This window comes from Stigmatopora argus, chromosome 5, assembly GCF_051989625.1.
Source record: "Stigmatopora argus isolate UIUO_Sarg chromosome 5, RoL_Sarg_1.0, whole genome shotgun sequence".
In the NCBI taxonomy this organism is placed as follows: domain Eukaryota; kingdom Metazoa; phylum Chordata; class Actinopteri; order Syngnathiformes; family Syngnathidae; genus Stigmatopora; species Stigmatopora argus.
In genome coordinates, this window is record NC_135391.1 from 13,220,070 (window position 1) to 13,236,981 (window position 16,912).

At 41.2% G+C, this 16,912-nt stretch overlaps 5 protein-coding genes and 1 long non-coding RNA gene across 7 annotated transcripts; 2 read left to right on the forward strand and 4 right to left on the reverse strand.

Annotated features, from left to right (window-relative positions):
• Positions 1-37: 37 nt before the first annotated feature.
• Positions 38-2,912, reverse strand: LOC144074119 (uncharacterized). Of its 2 annotated transcripts, none has more exons than XR_013300240.1 (5): positions 2,782-2,912; positions 1,439-1,633; positions 781-867; positions 390-678; positions 38-303 (listed from the first exon to the last, which is right to left on the reverse strand). It is a non-coding gene; the product is annotated as an uncharacterized LOC144074119 (long non-coding RNA). The 2 variants fall into 2 exon arrangements; XR_013300241.1 differs by lacking the exon at positions 2,782-2,912 and adding an exon at positions 2,047-2,433.
• Positions 2,903-4,879, forward strand: dynll1 (dynein, light chain, LC8-type 1). The gene is made up of 3 exons (XM_077600314.1): positions 2,903-3,069; positions 3,616-3,754; positions 4,538-4,879. The coding sequence occupies exons 2-3, from the start codon at positions 3,623-3,625 to the stop codon at positions 4,673-4,675; spliced, it is 270 nt and encodes an 89-aa protein (XP_077456440.1). The 5' UTR covers positions 2,903-3,069; positions 3,616-3,622; the 3' UTR covers positions 4,676-4,879.
• Positions 4,880-5,140: 261 nt separating this feature from the next.
• rpl6 (ribosomal protein L6) lies at positions 5,141-8,159 on the reverse strand. Its single transcript, XM_077600313.1, has 7 exons — positions 8,046-8,159; positions 6,652-7,014; positions 6,479-6,577; positions 6,252-6,395; positions 5,721-5,769; positions 5,438-5,622; positions 5,141-5,321 (listed from the first exon to the last, which is right to left on the reverse strand). The coding sequence occupies exons 2-7, from the start codon at positions 7,012-7,014 to the stop codon at positions 5,169-5,171; spliced, it is 993 nt and encodes a 330-aa protein (XP_077456439.1). The 5' UTR covers positions 8,046-8,159; the 3' UTR covers positions 5,141-5,168.
• A 567-nt stretch (positions 8,160-8,726) lies between these two features.
• On the reverse strand, positions 8,727-13,384 carry acaa2 (acetyl-CoA acyltransferase 2). The gene is made up of 10 exons (XM_077601042.1): positions 13,218-13,384; positions 12,091-12,257; positions 11,880-12,008; positions 11,594-11,710; positions 11,370-11,517; positions 10,266-10,441; positions 10,054-10,183; positions 9,894-9,964; positions 9,166-9,320; positions 8,727-9,095 (listed from the first exon to the last, which is right to left on the reverse strand). The coding sequence occupies exons 1-10, from the start codon at positions 13,231-13,233 to the stop codon at positions 9,014-9,016; spliced, it is 1,191 nt and encodes a 396-aa protein (XP_077457168.1). The 5' UTR covers positions 13,234-13,384; the 3' UTR covers positions 8,727-9,013.
• A 148-nt stretch (positions 13,385-13,532) lies between these two features.
• Positions 13,533-14,762, forward strand: mrpl40 (mitochondrial ribosomal protein L40). Its single transcript, XM_077601050.1, has 5 exons — positions 13,533-13,734; positions 13,814-13,894; positions 13,999-14,154; positions 14,244-14,325; positions 14,388-14,762. The coding sequence occupies exons 1-5, from the start codon at positions 13,673-13,675 to the stop codon at positions 14,613-14,615; spliced, it is 609 nt and encodes a 202-aa protein (XP_077457176.1). The 5' UTR covers positions 13,533-13,672; the 3' UTR covers positions 14,616-14,762.
• Positions 14,763-14,996: 234 nt separating this feature from the next.
• Positions 14,997-16,883, reverse strand: c5h22orf39 (chromosome 5 C22orf39 homolog). The gene is made up of 3 exons (XM_077601052.1): positions 16,523-16,883; positions 15,972-16,139; positions 14,997-15,420 (listed from the first exon to the last, which is right to left on the reverse strand). The coding sequence occupies exons 1-3, from the start codon at positions 16,550-16,552 to the stop codon at positions 15,289-15,291; spliced, it is 330 nt and encodes a 109-aa protein (XP_077457178.1). The 5' UTR covers positions 16,553-16,883; the 3' UTR covers positions 14,997-15,288.
• Positions 16,884-16,912: the final 29 nt, after the last annotated feature.

The following is a 16,912-nucleotide window of genomic DNA, read 5'->3' on the forward strand; positions in this document are numbered from 1 at the left end:
TTCTTCATAAAACTAGCAAAGGAATGCAAGCAACATGACATTTTATAATTTTTATTCAAAGAAATACATTTGCACACTTAGGATCACATTGATTGGCATAGCTGGTGTTCTCCACTTGTAGACAAAAGCAACACTTAGAATAAACACCAAAAATTAAAGGAAAAAAAAAGACCATTGAGGGTCTTGGGTCTTTTTTCTCCAAGTGTTTTAACAAAGACAAATGACACTCAAATCTCTTTTATTGAAATTTCTGATTGAAAAAAAAAAAAGAAATCCTCCTCACCTTAGGGATCGGGACATCACCTATAAAATAAGAGGGGGGTTAGTAAATTGCAACTTTAGTCAATAAAATAATGTGAGATTGGAATGTTTTGACTTGGATACATTACAATATAACCCGGAAATAACCTGCTTCCGGTAGCCAGCGCTATCGCATTTCAATCTTAATCCATATGAAATTATAATATATATGCGTCTGACGAAATAGTGCGTGCTTTGTGTGTCTAAAATACAGAAATAGCACTCGTTACTGACACTGCGGCGTAAGAAACGATGCGCCAAATAGGCGTGAAAATACGGTATTAACCTCAGAGCAGAGTTCAGAGACGATGCATCATCTTCAAGTGGGCAACCTGGGAAGATCACCTGGTCCTCCAGGGTCTGGACATCACCATGGACCTGGTACATGCAAAAAAAAAATAGAGCAAAAGTTATCATATACATAGACTGGAGATTCAACAGATAGGTTTAGGTGGTTTTTTGGGGGGTAATTAGTATTACCTTGATACCTTGGCCCAGTCTCCTCTCCCCTCAAGGGTGTGCATGGTTCTGGACACATGGGAATAGCTGCATCTTGATTGAACCAAGCTATTTGGGAAGTGCAAACAATTATTACAGGAAAGAGAAATCTTCAAGTAAATAATCAAGATAAAGAATGAAAATAAGTTAGTGAGTGCTCGGTGCTAATTTCCCCTTTCCAGACAAAGCGATTCAATATACAGACTGATGTTAAAAGCTAGGAGGAAGTCGGCTTGACAATTTTTGTATAAATGATTTTTGTTTTAAAACAGAATTACAAATTGGAAAAGGGCATTTAGCAATCGCAGTGAAAACTATCATTACATTCAACACACCTTCACCTGGCAAACTGACCGTTGATATCTCGGCTTTGTTTGATAAAATGAGAAGTCTTCCCCCACGACTCAATAATGGAGAGAATACGGACAAAATACTTTTGAAGTCAAATGTCGTGAGGCTAATGCTAAGCTAGCTAGTGACATGCCAAGGAGCCCATACTTCAAATGTCGACGGTGTGTTCGACCTGGCAATAAACTAACAGATTTGTTGGCGTTTTGGCTCAATTGATTCCTAAAAAAATCTCCCGGTAGGGTGTTAAAAATGCACATAGGCCAGTAAATTGCTCTAGTCTAGGGGTTACCTCGTTTGGGTGCTAGTCGTTCGACTGACGGCGAAATGGCTGCGCCAAGGGGCGAGGTGCTGCGCATGTGCATAATTTACGCACCTGCGTCACCAATGGGCGTAACCACGCCCATAGGAGGTGATTTGTCCTCCCGACTCAATGACCATGTTTGGAAGATGACGTACTATAGTCGCCATTTTTGTAGTCTTGATGCTGTAAAAGAGTGTGTTCGTTTTTTTTTTTTAATATAAAAAGCCTTACTTTGCATGGTCATTTTAAAAAAATAAAAAGCCTTACTATACATGGTCATTTTTTAAAGAAAAAAGCCTTACTATACATGGTCATTTTTTACAAATTAAAAAGCCTTACTATATACTATGTCGTATTTTAAGAAAAAAAGCCTTACTATACTATGTCGTTTTTTTAAAGAAAAAAAGCCTTACTATATACACTGTCGTTTTTTTAGGAAAAAAACCTTACTATACTATGTCGTTTTTTAGGAAAAAAAGCCTTACTATACTATGTCGTTTTTTTAGGAAAAAAAAACCCTTACTATACTATGTCGTTTTTTTAAGGAAAAAAAGCCTTACTATACTATGTCGTTTTTTAAAGAAAAAAAGCCTTACTAGCTCGCAACAGCATCCCCGGTAGCAACTCTATCACAGGCGCCGTTGGAGGGGATGCGAACACAGATGCTACAAGCTAAAAGGAGCCGCTAGCCAGCGCCCCCGAAGCTCCCATGAGCAGCGGTGCGATCGCTGATAAGACTGCTGCTCGTTGGCAAGTGGTCGTGCGTTCTCCGATTGTGAGGACATTTGTGTGCATCATTTTCGGAATATTTTGAAGGGAATAGTACGACAGCAAACAGCCCATCGATAGCGAAATATCCATTTCTTCTCCTCCCTCGGCCATTGTGGGTTGACAAAACCTCTATTAAATCAACAGAACAATATATTTGCCTGTGCCGCTAGCTACAGCTAGTTTGTTAGCTCTGGCTAGTCCACTCTATCACTTTGTGAAATCGATGACGTATCCCTACGCCCGCGTCAAGGCACTAGTGTCGCCAACGCGAAATCTGATTGGTTAAAGCAACAGTTTTATCTAGGCTTATTTTATGTTGCAAGGCAACAAACAATGGCTGAAATGTGATTGGTTAAATGCTTAAATATGAAAACACACACCTGGAAGCAATCACCAGGGAAAAGCAATGAACGTAAGATGACAAACAATTTGGAATTATTCATTATTATTGGGCAAAATATAACAATAGTCTGTGATTCATATATTTTTAGGCCGGCAGAGAAGGTCTTGCATGCCCTGACAGTCCACAACTGTTCAAAATAAATACAAAGGACGCTCACCTTAGCTCGGCGTGGCTTATATGAATGGGTAGGCTCGCGGTTTCCGCGGCAACGATGACCCCGCAGTGCATGACGGTCCGAAATAAAATGCGAGGAGAAAAAGCGGCGAGAAGAGCCGTCGTCAGCCAATCGCGACGTTCTCTCCGCCGACATCAGCCAATGAACCGCGGCGTGGCCTCAGCGCCTTTGCGCTACACACCCACATCATCTCGCGTGCACCACTTAGCACGAGTTTGACCCGACTGGACGCATTCTCGCTGGAAATCGAACCACAACTTCAGGCAAAAGGTGAGTAGGTGGAAATGGACAAATTTGTGGCTTGATTTCGAAGAATGGTTGCATTTCGTGGACGCGACCGGGTTTAAAAAGGCGCGTTGGTGGAGACCGAATGCACGAATGCTTGAGGCGCTACAATCAACAGCTTGCTCGTTTTTCTTAGCATTGCTTGATTTAGCTTGATAATGCTAACTACTTTGCCCGGAAATATGTTGCAAAATGTTGGTATTTGGATCCAGTTGCTGTTATTATAACAACACGCCGTTTTGTGAGCCGTTGATGCATTTGTGCATCCGTATAAATAATAGCGGCGTCAACAAGGTCTGCTGCGTCATGTGTTGATTTGAGTTCAACTTGATTTGATATTTTTTTTGGGGGGGGGTGCAAAGGTGAAATATTATTGTGGCGTCGCCATAGAAACAAGCGTCCACCGGTGGAAGTTATGCAACGCGAGTGGAAACAAAATACACGGCGCTGTGATCTTTACGTAACGCTTGGTGACACCCCCAAAAAATGAATAAATGCGTGATTGTTTTTTTTTTGGTGGTGATTTATTAGGGCGACCATGGCTGAAAGGAAAGCGGTGATCAAGAACGCGGACATGTCCGAGGACATGCAGCAGGACGCGGTGGAGTGCGCCACCCAAGCCCTGGAAAAGTACAATATTGAGAAAGACATCGCTGCCTACATCAAAAAGGTGACCTGGATAAAATTGGCTGCATATTTACGTCAGTCAAACGTGATTTAAAAAAAGAGGCAGCATATGAGTGGATTCAACAAGGCCACTCATAGGAGTTATTATATAATAGCAGAATGATCATCAGGCAACAATAAAATGTTTCGTTTGGATTAAACGTAAAGGTAATCGTTTATTTTCGTCAACGGCTGCAGGAATCAGAATAGAAATATTTCTAAGCAATTTAGGATTTTTATTTAGAAAGTGAACTTCCTGTTCTCCCTCCCCCTTCTATTTATAGCAAAAATAACCCTGCATCAATTTAGAAAAATGCAAAATGCATTATAGGAAGATAGATTTGACCCTTTTAGGGCAAGTGACAAATTTTAGTCATTTTTACCATATATCAATTTATCAATTAAATACACTTAATATCCACAAATTGGATCAAATTAAAAATGAAAACACTGGCCTCATTACAGATAACCTAAATATGTGCCCTACAAAGGGTTAAAAATGTATTTAATGTTTGTGTGGTAAGTCAAATATGCAATCAGAGAAATGCAGACGATTTTGGGTAAACAAATGGAATTGATGCAATGTTTTGGAACACCCTGTACTGAGCCAACATGATGTAACAAACATTTTATTACTATGTTGCACATCTTACATCACTAATGGGTAATCAAAGCTTCAATTGACATAAAGGGAAATTTACTAAGTCTTAAAGTAGCAATGTGCAAGACTAACTAACTTATTTTCAGGCCACACTGCATGTAAAACCCATTTATTTATGTGTGGCAGGAATTTGACAAGAAATACAACCCGACCTGGCACTGCATCGTGGGAAGAAATTTTGGCAGCTACGTGACCCACGAGACCAAACATTTCATCTACTTCTACTTGGGCCAGGTGGCCATCTTGCTCTTTAAGTCGGGCTGAGAAAGGGTGTACACTAATTCCAACTACCGCGTGTTACTGACTGACAAAGGCACTCATTCCTGGGGGGTTGCAACTACCTGTTTGTGCTTTCTATTTTTTTTGGTTTTGAGGATTAAAAATGTGGCCATCTAAACAAATCAAACATGTATTTATTTTTGTCTGTTACATGTCTTTTTTAAATTAAATCATGTTAAGCTTTCTGCATCCAGTGCTTATTTTATGTGCCCACACTGTAAATAAAGGCAAACTTGGGGAAAAAAAGTCACATTGTGCATTTTGATGTTAAGTTAAGACTGGAAGGTTAACAAGCAAGATGGAAAAATATTTAAAATTAATAAAACAAAAACATTTCTCTCCAACTACCAAGCTAGCTATAAACTTTAGAGTTAAGAATATTATAATTAATAAAAAGTTGAACATTTGAGTTTTTTACGCTTCAGAAGAAAAAAAAGGTCGCACTAGGAGTGGCCGTTGAGAAGTTTTATTCACGTGTTTAGAAAACCAACTTGTGAGGGAAGACCCCGTTGGAGAGGCAGAAGGATCCCCTCAAGTATCCTTTGAGCTGGGGAACTTTTTTGATAAGTGGCAGGAGCTGAGAGTCCACGGCCTTCTGGTCCTGCTTCCGCTGATCGGTCAGCGCGTACTTCTACAATGAGGACGGATGGGGCAGAAATCAAGAGTCATTTGCAAGGAACCCAACAACTTCTTAACGGAAAATCCCACATTGTTATGGCTTTTTAACGTACAAGTTGAAGAACCCACCTCTTTCTCCGTGTCAAAGATCTCGCCTTCCTGGTGACGGGGTCTCCTCAGCCTCTTCTTCTTGAAGTAAACGTCATTGAGATCTTGGGAGAGCTTCATGGGGGTGATGTCCACCTTGGTGGTGGTGGCAATGACAAACTTCTGATGAGCTCTACGCAGAGGCACTCGATTCAAGACCAGGGGACCTAAAAAAAAAAAAAACCCAATTAAAACTGATTGGCGTCGACAAAAGTCCACCCTTTTGTTTGGGTGTCCACCACTGCCAACAACTTATTTGACGTACCAGTGACGAGCAGGAGCCCGCTGGCGAGCTGCTTCAGGAAGACCACGCGCTGCAAGACAATCACAAATTGAGCACCACTTTCATTTTCCTGACAAATTTAAAAAAACACCCTCTTAAAAAAATGGCAATGTGTTTTTCTCTCTCCCCGATATCGTTCAGCTTCGTGTGCGGTCGTTTGGTCGCCCAGACCCAAACAACAGGCGACCAAACAAGGTAAAACAACACGGTCTATGCATCAATAAAAGCCAACAATGGCTCTGAGCAGTTTCACTGAGTGTGAGTGTATAAGAATTTGTATGTAGATGAGTTGTCCCCTTAGGAAGGGACGTCAGTCAGGGTCTTAACAAGTTCTCCAACAAAACAAAAGTACGGGAAATTTGGAGCTTTTCTTTGGCCTAATAATTAATAGGGCATTAAGTATGACTAAATAATAATTCACAGTTTGTATTTAGGGAATTTGAGCAACGATTTAAATGGTAATCATCAATAACCTTCCGGGCTACCAAACGACCGAGTACCGTTCAGGTTTACCTTTCCGCGGTGACGGCCGGTAAGCAGGATGAGGACGGTGCCTGGCGTGATGGAGGCGCGCAGGCGCCTCCTGTGCTGGCAGAAGGGCTTCTTCCCATGGCTCCTCAATTTGCGGGGTACATCCTCTGTGGGGTAGTAGCGGGGCTGCACCAACATGAGGGTCAGACTTTTAACACATGCGTACAGAAACAGGCTGGAAAACATCCCATGTGTCCATCCACACGTACCCTCTTGCGCAGTTTGACGACGCGGGTGCCCCCGTTCTTGTCTCCGCCAACGGTCTTGACTATAGTGGGCTGACGCTTGGCCTTGAGCCTCTTCTCCACCTGCCGGGCCCAAAAATGTCACTAGGAGGGAACGGGTGCCAGACGTTGACGGCGGCGGCAGCGGCGGTCCTCACCCTGGTCGTCACGACCTTGGTTTTCCTCTTGTACATAGCTCGGCGGGCGTACATGGCTGAGCGGGAGTAGCGGCCGATGCCCCGGGCCAGGACCGGGTTACGGCTCGCGTGCTTCTTGCCAGGCTTTTTTACCTCCTTTTTTTCTGCCTTTTCAGCCGGCGTTTTATCTACCTTGTCGGCGGCCGGCCCTTTGGCTGCCTTTTTGTTACGTCTCACGTACTTCTTGCCATACCTTTTGGCCGCCTTTTTGGCCGGCGTTTTATCTGCCTTGTCGGCGGCCGGCCTTTTGGGCGCCTTTTCAGGTGCCTTTTCGGCCGCCTTTTTGGGTGCCAATTCGGGCGCCTTCGCGTCCCCCTCTGCCATCTAACACAGTCATAAAGGCTTCAAGTCAGTTACTTTAATAACAAAATGCTTTACAAGAGAAAATTCAAGTCTGTAGAATGAAAAATAAACAAGGACCCAAATCTTAAGTTAGTAATAATGTGCCACACTAAAATCTGAGGTTGGGACATGTCAACAACAAAAAAATCTCAATGTTATCCAACAAAAAAGCGATTCAAAATTAATTTAGCAAGAAGCTGGTTTAAAAAAAAGCAATATAATTGAACGGCAATGCTCCAAACTGGTGTTAAAAGAAATATTGTGGCATAAATAAAGTGCAAAACTTTAATTAGGTGAATTATTTTTCTCACCCCTACATATTTGTCAGCACTGAAATACAAACTAACCACGCAATTAAAATTCTCATGGAATAATCCATTGAATTGTTGAATTTTCTTTTCTGCAAAACACTAGTCGTAAGCTTTCGCAAAAATAAAAAAAGGAATTGATACATTTATAGTTGTTGCCCACGTACGACAAATCCTGGCAATTAGCGACTATTTGACTTCTCATACTTTATTGTGGCACTAAAATCGACCCGTTCAAAACCAACTTAACTTGAATTGTAGTAATACAATGTGTGATGTGTCGTTGAAAATGCCAACTTAGACAAGCAATGAGCAACCACGTTAGCTTAAATGTCGCTTCTAGCATATGACAATTTATTTTAGAATTCCACGAGGTCTCTTTACAGCGTATAACTAATTGACAAACACATATAACACACAACTGTTGCTACTTTTGAATGATATACAATGGCTAGTACCTACAACACGTTTCTATTAGCCACTTAGCTTCCATGGGTTTGGAACTAGCCAGCGGCCTCAGCCTGCCGAGGATTCAACCTGCATTTTTTGCACCATCAACGCGTATTAACGAGTAATATCTACAAAAGGTGCAGTCTCTAAGATTAGGAATTCATTTTGTGGTGTTTTCAGATTATATTAATACTTCGATTAAGGCGATTGTGATGGATTTTGTTCACACAGAAGCAAGAATTGAATATACCTTACCTTTGCTATAGAAAAAAGAAAGAAAACCGGGGAAGTGACGATTATAGCGACGCAGCCTGATGACGTTACAAGCTAGTATTGGGATTTGTAGTTCGCTTGGAAACTATGCCGTTCATGTTTTGGGAATTATGCCTATGACACCGAGATTGAATTAGATATGCATAAATAGCTGTTTATTTGTAGTAGTACTTGATTGGATTTTTAGGTCAATATTCATTTAAACTGCATTATCTGTTTTTCATGTATTAAAAATATATTGACAATAAACATCAATGAGTTTTTATGGCCTCCCTCATAGCAGTTATGGCTTGTGTTCAATTTTTGTTTTACACTATCCTCAAATTTCTTGCTTAAATGTGGTATTTAATTTTTTAATATTTTGTAGTAAACTAAAAGTTAGGTGTTGAATATAAAGTCACCATTCAATGACTAATGCTAAACGAGTACATGAAAATATTGCTTGATTCAACTTAATTAAAAAAAATGCAATTCAGGGTGTCCTAAACCTACTGCCTACAGCACCCCCCAACCCTAATGGAGATAAGTGGTAAAATGAATGAATGATTCTTTGTCATTGTAACAATGTGTGAGAAAATGAGCAACACTCAAATTGCTCGATTTAAAAAATAAAAATAAGGGTGACATTTGAGTCCACATCTTTAAACCAAAATAACCCCAAAATGCTTTCCAAAAGTTTCATTTATTAAAATCAATCTGTACTAAAGTCAAAGAGTATTGGAGTGACTAAAATGCAAGGCAAATGTATACCATACACACTATGTCATTTTAGCATGGCGGTTACTGTAGTCACGCGAGGTTTCAAGTAAGGCAACGTGTGTAATACATTACCATTTTTAAATAGACTGAGGTTGGTTAACGCAAAAGAAAACATGGAATCAGTCATTCCAGCTGTGGAGTCACAACGCAAGCAGCTTCGGTATGATTACAAACATGTACGGTGTGTGTGCTCAGCACTTTTCAAGAACAATGGCGATTCCTTGGCCGCCCCCGATGCAAGCCGATCCAACGGCGTACTTTCCGCCTCGTCGCCTGCCACCAAACACAACAAATGAATCATTCAAAGCCTGAGGATGACACCCCCGATGACAGCGCACGCTACCTGAGCTCGTGAACCAGGTGAGCGGTGATGCGAGCCCCCGACGCCCCCAGAGGATGCCCGATGGCGATGGCACCGCCGCTGACGTTGCTTTTTTTGGGATCCAGTCCGAGGGCCTTGGACACTGCCAGGTATTGGGCGGCAAAGGCCTCGTTCACCTGTGAGGAGGGAGCGTTGATCAAAACCATATAGGGATGTCCCCGATCAGAAATTGGATCGCAATCTTTGCATCTATGGCAGGGGTCGGGAACCTTTTTGACGAAGAGAGCCATAAACAATTCATATTTTCTAATGTTATTCCTTGAGAGCCATACTCCGAATTTAAAAGTCAAAATACATGTAAATGGGTGTCTTTTATTTTAGTAATTTCACCACTTTTAAAGTGGAAAAAAAAGAATACTTTTGACAACATTCTTATGCAGTTGCTAATCAATGAGAGTATGCATTCTAGCAGAGTCTAATGCAAAAAAAGAAGACTAAAGCAGCACTGGACGTAGTATCTCAGTTCTGTCACCAGCGGGTTCCATATTTTAGCTCACAGGTTAGCGAAGAGCCAGATGCACCCATCGAAAGAGCCACATGTGGCTCCCGAGCAATAGGTTCCCTACCCCTGATCTATGGTATAATGCAAACATTTCTAAATGTTTTATCATATTTCTATATTTGTATTGACACTATTGAAACAAATCTTTCAAATTTCCAATAGAAGTATGTGATTCTCAGTAACTGACCTCCACCAAGTCCATATCGCTGAGTGCGAGTCCAGCTTTTTTGAGTGCTTCTGTAATAGCTGGAACGGGGCCTGTAGAGTCAAAATGTCATTATTTGCTCAATTTCTTTCCCTGTTTCAAACAAAGGCTTGGCTGTATTTTTCATGAGAGGACCACTGACCAATTCCCATGATGCTCGGGTCGCAGCCCGACACGTGATAGGCCACAATTCTAGCCAGCGGAGTCATTTTATGTTGATTTAGAGCGTCTTCGCTGGCTATCAGCAATGCAGCGGCACCATCGGACACTCCCTGAGGAGGCGCAGATTTAGCGGGGCTGAATAAATGACGTGCTCGACGTCAATGATCGTTTGTTTGCGGGCAACAGACTCACCGAAGCGTTGGCGGCGGTAACGGTGCCTCCTTTCTTGAAGACCGTGGGCAGTTTGGCCATCTGTTCCATTGTGGTCTGAGGACGAGGGTGCTCATCCTGAGCCATGGACACTTTGCCTTTCTTTGACTTCACTTCTATTGGCGCAATTTCCGCTGTGTAGTGGCCACCCTCGTGAGCTGAGGGAAAAAAAATCATTAAAAATATCCTTTTGGTCCAACAGTTTAACTCGTCTACTGCCACTGAGGGAAACTAACTACTTCTACCAAACAATTTTAACAAGGTGGGGGCTGTCTTAATTGTATTTCAATACACGGGGATTAAAAAGTACCTCCCCTGTTGAATTAAATGAATGTTTACTCATGTTTTAATATTATCTTCATCCTTTGGGAGTATGCATGTCCAATAATGCATTGGAATAATATTGAATTGAATGCTTTTATTGTCATTTTACAAGTATAATGAGATTTAAATCTTCACCACAAAGTCTACGAACAGACAAATAACTAACCAATATATACATAAATAATCAATAAATAAGTAGGGAAGGGCAGTAATAAACAAAACAGATGAATAATCAATAAATAATTATCAATAAATGAGTAGTCAACATAATAAATAAGTAGTAGTCATGCTTGTTTTCAGTTCTGATTGGTTATTTTGTTTCTAATTTAAAAGTCCTACAAACATGACTGGAGTTCAATTAAAAATATAAATGGATAAACAGTCAATATTTGATTTGATTTAGTCCTAATAGCTAATTATTGAAAATAAAGCTCTCATCAGAAATCTTTAATTCTTTAAAATTCTATTTTTTTCCTGCGTTATGGCGTTTCGTCTTTGTCACTTTGCAGTTTGGTGCATGGCGTCTTCTTATGCGCATATAAGCCGCACCCTCGATACAGTTATCATTTTTTGTCCGACAAATGCGGCTAATATGCGAGTAAATACAGTAGTTACATAGATACATGATAGTCCTAGTCCAATTTTTCCTGTGTATAGTTGTTGGTTTTAATGCCAATTTACAGCTAAAATGCAAAGCAGGGAATACTGTAACGAACCGTTTCGTCGAGTTTGACTTGAGTGTTGGTGAGGTGGCAAACCGACCTGCTTTCCACCTTTGTTGCGTCTGATAGGCGTAGTTGTCGCAATCTTCTCGTGTGATTTTGTACTTCTCCGCCAGGTTTTCTGCCGTAATGCCCATGGGGATTTTTACGTGCATGTCCGTCAGCCCCGCCCACAAAGTATCCTCCAGCTGTGAATGGAGGGATGAGAAGGCTTTAAACACCAAAAGTTTGCGTGGAGGCGACATGTGACGAGACAACTCCAACCTTGAGATCAAATCCAAACTTTGTCCCGAATCTGATGTTGCGGACAGCATACGGAGCTTGGCTCATGCTTTCGGACCCACCGCACAAGACCACCTCCGAATCCTTCACACAGATCTCCTGCAAACACAATGTTGTTGTGCTCATGTGTTTTTTTTTTTTTTACAGCAGCATTATTATTATTATTTTAATTACAGATTGGACAATGCAGATTTTGCATTATCTCTCAATACAGTGTAAATGCGCATGATTAAGTGTGCGGAGTATACGGACTCAACAACACTCTCACCTGAGCACCATTGATGATAGACTGGAAACCAGATCCACACAGTCTGTTGACAGTGAGAGCGGGCACCGGGATTGGGACGCCGCACCTCAGACCAACATGGCGTGCGATGTAGGGAGCGTCTGCGGAGCTCTGGAAGAATTGGAATGAACCCGTAAAAACATGGAAGCTAGATGTCATTTCATTTTGGTTATTATGTGAGAGGCCTAAACACCTGCATAACATTGCCCATGATGACACTGTCCACCAGCTCGGGGGCCACGCCGCCTGCCGCCAGGGCCGCTTTGGCCGCATGCTCGGCCAGGTCCGTCGCACTGTGATCCTTCAGGACGCCACCGTAGGTGCCGAAAGGGGTGCGCTTGGCAGCGACAATAAAAACTCCTTTGACAAAAAATAAAATAAAATAAATAGGATTACCATATTTTGCGGACTATAAAGTGCACTTTTTTTTTTTTTTTTTTACAGTTGGGCTGGGCCTGCCAGTGATTATTTTGTCTGTTTTCCCTATTTTCTATTACTTTAATGTGTTTGTTCTAGGTTTCTTATCAATGAAAAACTGCCCTCAAAAAACATCAATTCTACTCCAGAGCAAATTTAAATATTTTTTTTCCTTTTCATTGTACATTCTTTGGCTAGTGCGACTTATAACTCAGGTGAATGAGACGTACCAGGAGTAGTCTGATAGACCGTACCCCGCCTAAGCATACCTATTCAAAGCATTGTTATATTTCTGACCACTGTGACTTTTGACCTTTTTTTATTACATACTGTACCGTGGCCAGCCCCTCAAGATGATTGTGGGAGGATGGTGGTGGTAGGGTTGGGACAATTTTGAACACTTATGTGCTAGATTATACCTTCACATTTCACCATTACATCCAATGAAAATATTTTAAAAAAAACTGTGGTGTGACCTTTGACCTGCTTCCTTCACAAAATGCAATTGACAGTGATAGACGTCGGGTATGACTAGTTCACCTAGTTAAAATGTTTAAGAAGTCTTATTAGCCAATGAGTTAAAAATGTAACGTTGTGGCAAATGCTGTCAATGAATTAATAATTGCATTTGTTGTAGCTACAGGGTGTGCATTAAGTCTTTTTGCAAGGTACCGCCAACTTTACAGTCAATTCAAACGAGGATGAAGTAAAGGGCATTATTAGTATTAAGTTCCCCGTTTCTTATGTTTGTTTACACCGAAAATAACTGTGTATGATGTTTTTTGTTGCCACGCAAACTGTCCAACAACAGTATAGCCAATATTACGTCCAAATTAAGACACATGGATCCACTAATTTAGCTTTGATTTCATCTCCCGTCCGTGGAAAATATAATTTACTTACCTCTAAGCAGCGACATTGTGACAGACACTCCAAATCACTCAGAATCTTTCCTGTAAACCTCGAGAATGACCGCTTCAATACAAAAAAATGCACACAATGCGACCTTTTACCCAAATAATAGGGGAACTATCTTTTACACTCACATCAGTAGATTCGACAGTAACGGCGACCAAAGAAATCACAAAGTCCTGAGTAAAAAATATATTAGTCTTAGAAATCGTCCCAAATTAATGTTTGTTCTAAAATAAAACAAATACATTGAAGAAGAAAAATATATATATTTTAATATATGAAATTGGCGAATGTTCTCAAGAAAAATTTAAACTAGCTGTATCACACGTCATCAATGAGCGCCGCTCCTTACTCCGATGGGGTGATGTCCGCGTAAATTTGTATTTCACTCTTTATTTACAGCTTTGTTGTGTGTTCTGAGTTCATTAATATCCTATAAAATTATGGCTTCGGTTGTGTTCCGCTGGATTGGTAGAATTTCATCCTGCCATTCCGCTCTGTCGGGGTAAGTTTAGGAAGCCACATCTCACAGGAGCTTCTGAAGGTTATTCAACCAATGTTTTCCCTTTTGTGTGGCTCTTTAGGATTGTATCATCACAAAATTGTGGTGGTCTCAGTTCTCGGATTACTGCAGTGATGACAATAAAGACGTCTGCTGCCCTCAGGTTGGATTTACACTTTTACACTGTGCGCGTGTTCAACCATTTCTGGTTATTAATCTCAATCTCCCAAGTAGTTTTTGTTGACTATTTTATGTCCTCTCCTCCAGTGCGGAGCCCAAAAAGAAGAAGAAAGTGGACCCAAGAAGAGAGCTGATGGTGAGGGATAGGATGAAGAAGAAACTGAAGAAGTTAGAGAAGGTTCCAGCAGAGTTCATCCCTATTGAGGACTTCATCACGCCAACCAAATGTTTGGATGAGACGAGGTGCAATTTGTTGTCAACCAGCTTCTTGTTTGGAATGTGTCATCGTTTACTTTCCTGCTGCTAATACCAAATTTGTTGTTTTTACGTAGGGTCCGCTCCGCTCCCAGGCTGGAATTTGACGAAAGTGAAGGCCGAGCTCTGCTTCTGAAGGAGTGGGGTCGATACAAACATGTAACTACCACGTTTTGACTCCTCTTGAGTTTGTAGGCTACACGTGACATTTGTTCTTGCAGGAGCAGCACTTGGCTGAGATGCAGGCCATCCAGCTTGCCCTGGAAGCCCAGAAAGAGGCACTGGATGAGCTCAAGGCAGAATCCGAGGAGCTTTACCTGGCAGCGCTGAAACCAGATCCACTGCTCTTTCCCTTCTCTAACGAAGGCCCCTCTTACACGCCGCCCAAGACCAAATACGAAGCACCCGACGGGAAGTACAACGACATCACTAAAGTCTACACGCAGTGATGAGCATTGTATGCATTTTCTTGTCATTTCGCTTAACATTGGGAAGAAAAAAACTTGGCAGCAGCAGAGTTCAACTATTGGATCACACATTTTTATGTATGGGGAAAAAAAGACATGTCTTGAGACAAATAAAAATCTGAAAACATTGTTTGAAGACAGTATGTATTCAGGTTTCCCCCCCACCTCTGGCCCGGAGTCAGCTGGGATAGGCTCCAGCACTCCCTGTGACCCTAATGAGGATAAAGCGGTTCCGAAAATGAGATTAGTTTTAACCATTACCACAACCATACCAAATGTTCTCCTTATTTTTTGTTGATTCAGCATTTTAGTCTTTGTGTATTGGAAGGTCTTTCATGGCTTATCCATAAAAAAGTTGAGACATTTTCCAAATTTGAACAGGCTTTAAAACATGACACACCCTTGTTTCGTAAACAAGTATGTAGTCGTAGAACTGTAGTAGCAAGAAGAAACCTTTTTTGTGTGGATAGGAGAAAAAAAATCCTGTCTTTGACATTTTAAATCATAAAAAAGCTAATTCCCTTTAATGAGGTTGGCCAGATATCATCTCATTTGTAATTTAATTTCTAAAAGGCGGAAAAACAACATTATAGAGGAGCCTTGTGAGGAATAAAGTTCAGTACTCTTAATTTCTTCAGTGTCACATCCCAAGTGTTCATGATTCCTGAGGTTTTTCATGGTTGAGAGGCATGTGCCAGTCACAGGGTGGTTCTCGTCTCAGCTCCCACACGGGGGGAAACTTCTTCTGCTCTGCTACTCGGTCCCTTTCACTTTTCTGCAATGCTTCCTGTAGATAGGAAACCCAATTTGTGTTTACCTACAGATTTTTTTTACAATTTAAAATCCCATTATCTCCTAACTTTTTCAAAATACATAATCGTTTGGGTCGGAAGAGTGGTTAGCGCGTCGGCCTCACAGTTCTGGGTTCTTGGGTTCAAATCCAGGTCGGTCCACCTGTGTGAGGTTTGCATATTTCCCCTGGCCCTGCGTGGGTTTTCTCCAGGTACTCCAGTTTCCTCCCGCATTCCAAAAATATGCTTGGTAGGCTGGTTGGACAATCTAAATTGCCCCTAGGTAGGAGTGTGAATGGTTGTTCGTCTCCACGTGCAATTTGATTGGCTGGCCATCAATTCAGGGTGTCTCCCGCCTCTGGCCTGAAGTCGGCTGGGATAGGCTCCAGCACCCCCCACGACCCTAGTGAGGATAAAGTGGTTCCAAAAAATGAATGAATGGATTTTCAATGGTTGAAGGTCACTTCCCACACAAAAAAAGGACTTGTATCCAATCCAATAAATCCGAAATAAAGGATGGCGTGAGATTTGTGTGCAATTTGATCACCTTTGCATCTGTGCTCGTGTTCTTCTCACATGCTTTACAGTTGTAGTAGTCCTCTTTCCACTGCCCACAGTAAGGAGAGGTTCCATAAGAGTAGAAGTGATGGAAACGATTCCACAGGCTCTTGCAGTGTCTGTATTCACTCCAATAGTCACTGCAGTCCCTTGGTGTCTGTAACACAAAGCCAATATCTCTATTTATTTGGTTTTCCTTAAAAGTTTCAAGGAATAGCAGTTTCAGGGATAGCATTTCCATAACAACGACCTTAACATTGAAGAATATATAGTATATATAATATAGCCCAAGTAATTAAAAATACTTCAGTTTCCTTGACATTTCTGGTAAGGGTAAGGCTTGTAAAATAATCATCTCCAAACATAAAATTCAATAATTTGGAACCCACTTGCCTGGTGTGGCTAATGCTAACATGCTAGCAGCACTAGCACGTCACTTCACTTTACCGTTAAAATAAGGCAATGCTTTAGTACGGAACATGTTGAGTATTATTACAAGTTTGATAACTCTAGGTTAAAATACGCAAGTTTGCATTTTACCCTCCATTTTCGGTCTTCAAATTTCTCCATTGCTAGCCACCTGCGGTACTCCAGACGGATTCACGTACACTCGTTTTTTACACATGCTTAAATCTCGTACCAGACATAATATTGCATTGTTAGAAATTCATTTGACTTGGTCATCTTGGGAAATAAGTTAGTGTAATTTGAATCACAGTGCCTTAAAACGTGTAAAATATAATTACGTGTTGACTTTCAGCTTATCCGAAGGAAGGTAACAACGTTATAAGCCTAATTAGAGTGAAATGTTTTAGTATAAGCAAATAAATTCTGTGTAAATACAGTGGACATTACAGGCTACGATTTCAATTGAACCTGACGCCTTTCACAATTCGCATAGTATAAATGTCGTCGAGTTAACCCCTTAAT

Excerpts from the sequence above, each read along its gene's own strand:
- c5h22orf39 (XM_077601052.1), bottom strand. The coding sequence starts at position 16,552 with ATGGAGAAATTTGAAGACCGAAAATGGAGG. Across the intron at positions 16,140-16,522 it reads TTGAAGACCGAAAATGGAGG|ACACCAAGGGACTGCAGTGA; the intron begins GTAAAATGCAAA and ends TTTGTGTTACAG. Across the intron at positions 15,421-15,971 it reads ACACGAGCACAGATGCAAAG|GAAGCATTGCAGAAAAGTGA; the intron begins GTGATCAAATTG and ends TCCTATCTACAG.
- mrpl40 (XM_077601050.1), top strand. The coding sequence starts at position 13,673 with ATGGCTTCGGTTGTGTTCCGCTGGATTGGTAGAATTTCATCCTGCCAT. Across the intron at positions 13,895-13,998 it reads AAGACGTCTGCTGCCCTCAG|TGCGGAGCCCAAAAAGAAGA; the intron begins GTTGGATTTACA and ends CCTCTCCTCCAG. Across the intron at positions 14,326-14,387 it reads AGTGGGGTCGATACAAACAT|GAGCAGCACTTGGCTGAGAT; the intron begins GTAACTACCACG and ends TTGTTCTTGCAG.
- acaa2 (XM_077601042.1), bottom strand. Across the intron at positions 11,711-11,879 it reads CTATCATCAATGGTGCTCAG|GAGATCTGTGTGAAGGATTC; the intron begins GTGAGAGTGTTG and ends TTGTGTTTGCAG. Across the intron at positions 10,442-11,369 it reads GCAACAAAGGTGGAAAGCAG|CTCACGAGGGTGGCCACTAC; the intron begins GTCGGTTTGCCA and ends TTTTTCCCTCAG.
- rpl6 (XM_077600313.1), bottom strand. The coding sequence starts at position 7,014 with ATGGCAGAGGGGGACGCGAAGGCGCCCGAATTGGCACCCAAAAAGGCG. Across the intron at positions 6,578-6,651 it reads CCAAGGTCGTGACGACCAGG|GTGGAGAAGAGGCTCAAGGC; the intron begins GTGAGGACCGCC and ends TGGGCCCGGCAG. Across the intron at positions 5,322-5,437 it reads TCTTTGACACGGAGAAAGAG|AAGTACGCGCTGACCGATCA; the intron begins GTGGGTTCTTCA and ends TCCTCATTGTAG.
- dynll1 (XM_077600314.1), top strand. The coding sequence starts at position 3,623 with ATGGCTGAAAGGAAAGCGGTGATCAAGAACGCGGACATGTCCGAGGAC. Across the intron at positions 3,755-4,537 it reads TCGCTGCCTACATCAAAAAG|GAATTTGACAAGAAATACAA; the intron begins GTGACCTGGATA and ends TATGTGTGGCAG.